The sequence below is a fragment of the Vigna radiata genome, chromosome 8 (genome assembly GCF_000741045.1).
Source record: "Vigna radiata var. radiata cultivar VC1973A chromosome 8, Vradiata_ver6, whole genome shotgun sequence".
NCBI lineage: Eukaryota > Viridiplantae > Streptophyta > Magnoliopsida > Fabales > Fabaceae > Vigna > Vigna radiata.
The window spans coordinates 7,522,804-7,530,249 of record NC_028358.1 but is presented as its reverse complement, the minus strand read 5'-3'; the positions used below and the strand labels follow the sequence as shown (position 1 = coordinate 7,530,249).

Below are 7,446 nucleotides of genomic sequence, written 5' to 3'. Positions count from 1 at the left end.
CATTGATTTCCATAGGGGACCGGCCTATCTTGCTATGTTGGAATCGCTACCGGGTCGTGCCATGTTGGATTCCGTATTCGAGATGGCCTCCCGAACGGCCTCTATGGTCGGATATATTCGCGAGTTCGATGACATCTGAGGGTCCAGAGAGGTGAAGAGCCTCCTATTGAAGGGGGAGGAAAAAATCAAGGCTTTAGAGGTAGAGCTGGCGGGTGCGAAGAAAGCCTTGGAGGAAGAAAAACAACGGGCGGCCGAGGGTGCGACGAAGCTCGAAGAGGCTGCCAAACACTTAGAAGAAGAAAAGACCGCCAAAGCCAACCTAGAGGAGGAATGTAAACAACTTAAGCTGGTGGCCACCAAGTAGAGGGAGATTGAGCGAAGGCTTCAGGGGAGAACTGTGGAGCTGCACACCGAATTGAAAACCGTTCGGGCAGAGTTGAAAACCGCAGTAGAGAAAATATCCGCTCTAAACGAAAGCTTGGTAGCTGAACATGAGGATGGTTTTTACAAAGCCCTCCGCCAGGTTGAAGTGTTGCTCAATGTGAAAAAGCCTCTTGAGCTTGGCTTTGACTTGTACAAGGACGTTTTTGGGGGCGTTTTAATGGATATCGAACAGCCGGGCGATGCGGCCGCTGAGCCTGAGGGTGCGGCCGAGGTTGTTGTCGGTTCGGCTAGCGGTACTACTCCAAAAGATGCAGGGGTTTAGATTATAGGTTTAAGTTTAAATTGTTTTTTTTTTTTGGATTGGGAATTCATTCTCCTACCGGTCGGACGGTAAACAGCGTGTTGTGTTGTTTACTTTTCCGTCCAGTTATATGATTTTTTGTATCCCCTCCTTTTTTATGAATGGAACTTCTTTTACTTCTCGCTATTAGATGTATTTTCATTTTTATTTTTAAGTTCTAAATAGTCTCATTCTTTGGCATGGGGGACGGCGGGCTGTGCCCTTTACCGCCCGGTCAAGTTGACAGGATAATTCCATTCGTCAACTTGGCCTTTGCCGGGGGACGGCGGGCGGTGCCCTTTACCGACCGGCCAAGTTGACAAGATAATTCCATTCATCAACTTGGCCTTTGCTGGGGGACGGCGGGCTGTGCCCTTTACCGCCCGACCAAGTTGACAGGATAATTCCATTCGTCAACTTGGCTTTTGCGGGGGACGGCGGGCTGTGCCCTTTACCGCCCGGCCAAGTTGACAGGATAATTCCATTCGTCAACTTGGCCTTTGCTGGGGGACAGTGGGTTGTGCCCTTCACCGCCCGGCCAAATTGACAGGATAATTCCGTTCGTCAACTTTGCCTTTGCTGATAAACAAATGCAAATTAACTGGATCATGTGGAAGCGTCTTGCTGTTCATTAAAGTACTGCAGAAGCTACATGAAAGGCATTGCATAGTAACTGAAATAAAGCTTAAGATGAGACGCATTCCAAGTATTGGTGATGTGGCGGCCATCCAATTTAGTGAGACGATACGCGCCATTGCCCAAGGATTCTACAACCTCGAAGGGGCCTTCCCACTTAGCCGCGAGCTTGTCGTGCGCTGCTATGCAACGTGCTTCCCCGGCCTTCCTCCAGACGAGGTCCCCTTCCTAGAAGTTCTGTGGGCGTACTTTCGTATTATATTTCCTCTCCACCATACGTCGACAAGCCTCTGCCTTCAGGACCGCTCGATCATGTCGTTCGTCGATTGTGTCTAGCTCCACTCTTAACTCCTGGTCATTCAGCTGGAGGTCCTCCATGTTCCTTCACAAAGAGGGTTCCCCTAACTTTACCGGCAACATGGTGTCTGTTCCGTACGTTAAGTTAAAGGGGGTTTTGCCGGTGGTGTCGTGTGGGGTACACCGGTATGCCTATAGGACCTGCCACAATGGCCTTACTCACGGCCTGTGCCTGGCCGTTGGTCTGAGGATGTTCTACTGAGCTCGTGGCGTGCTTTATTCCCAGCCCTTTGAAGAATCTTTCCAGCTTCTGATCAATAAATTGCCTCCCATTGTCGGTTATGACCGTTCGGGGTAATCCGAATCTGCATATCAGCTTCCAGCAAAACTTTTGAACCTGAGAGGCTCTAATGGTGGCTAAGGGTTCCACTTCCACCCATTTGGTAAAGTAGTCGACGGCCACTAATAGAAATTTTCTTTGGCCGGTTCCAGGTGGGAACGGTCCAACAATGTCCATTCCCCATTGGCGAACGACCACAGGGAAACGATCGTGTGGAGTATATGAGGCGGAGCATGGTGATTGTTGGCGTGAGCTTGGCATTGGATACATCGGCGTGTAAATTGAACTGCATCATTCTCCATCGTCGGCTAGTAATACCCTACCCGTAAAATTCTTGCCTTTAGTGTTCGTCCTCCGGTATGGAACCCACAAACCCCATTGTGTAATTCATTCATTACGTACTGGGTTTCTTCTCCTGCCAAGCACTTGAGCAAGGGTGACGAGAAACCCCTCTGGTACAGATCACCTCCGACTGTTGTGAATCTAGCAATCTTCTTTGTCTCGGTGGGACACAGGGTTTCACCGTGGTCTTATTTAATGATCAGCTTTCGAATCTCCGTTCTCCAGTCGGTGATATCGCCCGTCGTGATTGCGTGACACTCGACTGAGGGCTGCAGGAGGACTTGGCGGATGATGGTTGTTAACTGTCCTTTCTCTTTCCCCATACTAAGCTTAACAGGAGATTGGCCCGCGCGTTCTGTTCCCGAAGGATGTGCTGGATCTTCACGCTCTCAAAATCTCTAACTAGGGTAGAAGCTTGGTGATAGTACTGGAGGAGATGGTCCTCCCGAACCTGGAAATCAACGTTCATTTGTCCCACTACCAATTGTGAGTCAGTCCGACATGTTACTCTACGGGCTCCCATATCTTTGGCCAATTGCAAACCGGCCAATAACTCCTCGTACTCCGCTTGGTTGTTTGATGCTTTGAACTTGAAGATCAAGGAGTGCTCCATCAAAAATCCATTTGGTCCCTCAAGGACTACTCCAGCCCCACTGACCGTTCGGCCAAACGCACCATCTACATACAAGTTCCAATCGTCTTGGCCGGCCAGAGGTATTTCAGCTGCAAAATCAGCCAATTTCTGACCCTTCACTGATCCTCGCGGTTCATATTTTATTCCGAATTCAGACAACTCTACCGCCCATCCTACCATTCTCCCGGCCAGGTCGGGTTTTCTCAGTATTTTCGAGATAGGATGGTCCGTGCGTACCACTACCTGGTGGCTTTGAAAGTACGGTCGAAGCCTTCTGGAGGCATGCAGAAGGGCCAAAGCTACCTTTTCTACCTGTTGGTACCACGTTTCGACCTCGGTAAGCGTCCGGCTGACAAAGTAAACCAGCTTTGGAGTAGGCCTCTCTTGCAAGAGAACGACACTCACGGAGGCGTCGAAGATGCCTAGGTAAACCTGAAGCTCTTCCCCCGGAGTGGGTTGGTTCATGATCGGGGGCTGGGTGAGAATGCACTTGATTTCGCGAACTGTCGCTTCCTAGTCTTCATCCCATGAGTTAGTCGATGTTTTCTTCATCTTTTTCAGTATCGGACTGGCACGTTCGGCTAGCTTTGGTATGAAGCGGGATAGGGCCGTAAGACAACCGATAAGCCTTTGAATATCCTTCACAGTGTCGGGGCTCTGCATCTCTAACACTGCTTCGCACTTGTCTGGGTTAGCCTCGATCCCTCGGGATGTTAGCATAAATCCCAGGAATTTGCTAGGTTAAGCCTCATCCCGTACCTCCGTATCTGCTTGAAGACTTCATCTAAGTCATGTAGGTGTTGATTCCCTTCCGCTAATCGTACGACCATGTCGTCAACATAGACATCCATGCAGCGGCCTATCTGCTCGGCGAATATACGATTCATCAGTCATTGGTAAGTTGCGCCAGCATTCTTCAAACCAAAGGGCATGACTTCGTAACAAAAGTTGGCTTGATCGGCCATAAAGGTTGTTTTGTCCCTATCCGGTCCATGCATAGGTATCTGATTATAACCAGAATAGGCGTCCAGGAAGCTCAGAATTCGGTGACCGGACGCCCCGTCCACCAGGACGTCAATGCTAGGCAGGGGGTATGAGTCCTTCGGACACGCCTTATTCAAGTCGGTGTAATCCGTGCACATTAGCCACTGGCCGCTAGCTTTCTTAACCATGACCACATTAGCTAACCAGGTGGTGTACGTTATCTCTCGGACGAAGCCGGCCACCTGTAACTTCCTCACCTCTTCTCGCACCGCCTTTCTCTTCTCCTCGCCCATCTTCCTCTTCTTTTGTGCTATGGGTCGGGCTTCTCTAAACAAGGACAAGCGATGTGACATGATGGAGGGGTGTATCCCTGGCATGTCGGCGGCCGTCCAGGCAAACAAATCCCTATTGCGCCACAAAGTTGCTCTCAGTTTCTTTTCCACTTCCTCCTCCAGTCCCCGAGCAATGGTAGTGACCTGAGTGAGATCTTTTCCCACGATTACAGGTTGGGTCTCCCCCAATGGTTCAAGGCGATCTTCCGTGTTGGTCCGGGGATCTAGGTCGGCCATCACGACGTCCGCTCCACCCGTCCTTCTTCTCATCTCTCGAGGATACATCTTAAGCCCTGCGGCGTAACATTCCTGTGCTACCTTTTGGTCGGCTCGGATGGTGCAAATTGTGCCCCTGCTGGTAGGGTACTTCATTGCCAAATGGGGCGTGGAAACAATAGTGCCGAAGGAATTTAGGCATGGGCGTCCCAACAATACATTGTAGGACGTGTTGGCGACCACCAACAAGTATCTTATTCTTTTCTCCTCACCTTCTCGCCCTGTCCCCAGACGCGTCCACAAGTCTAGATACCCCTTGGTGTCGACCCGTTCCCCGACAAAGCCCACTAACTGCTCATCGTAGAGGACTATGAGGACGTCCGAAATATCCATTTGCCTTAATGTTTTCCAATAGAGAATATTAACCGAGCTTCCCTGGTCCACCAACACCTTGCTCACCCCGTACCGGACAATCTCTACTGTGATGACCGTCGGGTCGTCTTGCTCCGGCTCAGGTGCATGAAAGTCTTCGTTGGAGAAGGTGATGGGGGGCATTGTCCTCCTGGGAACTTCCACTGCGTAAATAGATCGCAGGTGGTGAATGCTTCTTTTACGTGCCGACGACGACGCTCCACCTCCCGCGAATCCTCCGAAGATAGTGTTAATCACTCCTCTCAACGGCCGACCGTTCCCCAATGCCTGACTTCTACTTCGGCTTCTGCTTCGATCTCTATTTCTCCTTTCGGGACTTCTGGTTCTACCGGTCTGTCCTTGTTGGTATGGTGGGCGATCGTTCCGGCGGTCGGAACGGTTCTCGTACCCCTTAAAGGTCCTTCTTCTGGCTTGCGACAAGTTTTTCGGGCTACTCTCTGGCGGACAGGGGTGTCTCGCAGGAGATGTTTCGTGCTGATTCGTCCAGATGTAATGCTTTAGGTGCCCGGCTTGGATTAGTTCCTCTATTCGGTCTTTTAGGGTCATGCAGTCTTCAGTGTCGTGGCCCATGTTCTGGTGGTATAGGCAATGCTTACTGCTGTCGGCACCGGGCGGGGTAAGGCATTTTTGCGGGGTCCGCATTACTTGCGTGCTCAGAGCCTTTTGCAATATCTGGGCTCGGGGGGCGTTTAAGGGGGTATACTGTGGAAAGCGGGGACCTCTGGGCCCCTCTCGCCCCTTCGAAGTGTCCGGGCGGTGGGACTGTCCCTCCCGCTTCCCCTTGTCCCTGTCCTTCGCCTCCTGTATCTCTCTTCGGTAATTCTGTTTCATTTCTTCTACCCGGGCCTCATCTGTCGCGCGCTGGCGTAGTTCCTCTAGGGTTTTAGGCGGAGTACGACAGACGCTTTCCTTGAACGGTCCCGGCCTCAAAGCCGGCATCACGTACTGTAGGGTCATCTCTAGGCTTAGGCCTCTAACTCGCCGGATTGTCTTCGTGAACCGGTCCATAAAAACTTTTAGTGGTTCATCCTTTCCTTGCTTCAGATTCATCAAGTCTACCAGAGTGACGTCCTGTACTCGGCATGCGGCAAACTGCTCGTTAAACATGCCACTCAAGCTTTTAAAATTCTCCACCGAGCCGTTGGGGAGGGAATTGAACCACTCCAAGGCCTCTCCTTCAAGGGACAGGGAAAACGCCTGACACCATATAGCATCGCACCCCGTACGAAACGCCATGGCGTTGGTGAACGACTTGATGTGCGCCTCAGGGTCGGTGGTGCCGTCGTACGTCTTGAACCGTGGAGGGACGAACTGGTCTGATATACGCACATCCATTACCGCCTACACGAAGGGTATCGGGACCGACGGTATCTCCGACTTTATCAGCACAAAGCTTTCTTCTCCCTTCTCCTTTTCCTCCTCCGTGTTCTTCTTCTCCTCCTCCTGGCGCCGGTCCTCCTGGCCCCGGGCACTACTATGAGCCTCCTTATCGCCTTCACCAGTCTCCTTCTCCCCTGCCCCTCTTTGCTGAGCTAAGCATTCGGCTCACACCGCCGCCATTTCTTCCTCATGCTTCTTCTGCATTTCCTCGTGCCTTCTCTGCATTTCCTCCATCCTCGTCTCTAGAGCTCGAATCACTCCGCTCGCCTCGTCAGTGCTCGTATTTCTCGTGGTCACCATTGGTTATAATCCTCCGGCCCCACGCTGGGCGCCAAAATGTTCCTGTTGTGAATGTCTTCGAGTCTTCCTACACAATTTCTCACCGTCAACAGTCCGGTCTTCCACTCTTCCCACTAAATTATCCTTTGACTTAGAATACTACGCCTTCCGTTGGATCTGGCCGGGTACCTGCTAATGACACTCTGACGCTCAAGTCAGTGTCCGGTATTTTAATATCAGAGATAGAGATAGAAAAAGAGTGAAATAAATGTGCATTAATGTGTTTACCTACCTCTCACCTTTGACTTGTATCTATAGTTTTCTTCATGGGCCGATGATTAGTGGAACTTTAATTACGGCCCAATCATTGGCCCACCATGGTTGATTTGGTCTTACCTTAATCTTGAATGCTTACCATACCTTAATCTGTGACCTCCACTGGACGTCCATACCGACCGTTCCACTAGGGAGCTTTGACAAGAGACCAGTATGACTTGAGCTCAGACTCTTTTATCTGCTTGATCGTCCATCCCGGGTGCAATGTCTGAACGTCCGGTTCATCCGGTACACATTCCATGTATTATGGAAGATAGAGCTGAAATTTCAAGAATAAGTGTTGCAGAGATACCTAATGCTATAAGATCTCAAAGGATGAAATTTCCATGGACTAGGCTTTCTGGTCATGAATTATTCAGTGATATAATTGATAAAAGTGAATTAATGCATCTTGATTTTCTTGTTGATGCAAAATCAATTACATAGAAACAAGTCCTTGACATTAGACAATGGAAGGATGCTAAGGTGGAATATTAGAGGCCCTTGAAAAGAGCATAACCTAGGAGTTAGTTGA

The 7,446-nt window shown here is 50.3% G+C and overlaps 1 protein-coding gene across 1 annotated transcript; it reads right to left on the bottom strand.

Moving 5' to 3' along the window:
* Positions 1-3,863: 3,863 nt before the first annotated feature.
* Positions 3,864-6,272, bottom strand: LOC106770166. The gene has a single exon (XM_014655987.1). It carries the CDS (start codon positions 6,270-6,272, stop codon positions 3,864-3,866), a length of 2,409 nt encoding a protein of 802 aa, XP_014511473.1.
* Between the last annotated feature and the right edge of the window lie 1,174 nt (positions 6,273-7,446).

What these genes read in the sequence shown, in the direction of transcription:
- LOC106770166 (XM_014655987.1), bottom strand. Translation starts at nt 6,272, where the DNA reads ATGGATGTGCGTATATCAGACCAGTTCGTCCCTCCACGGTTCAAGACG.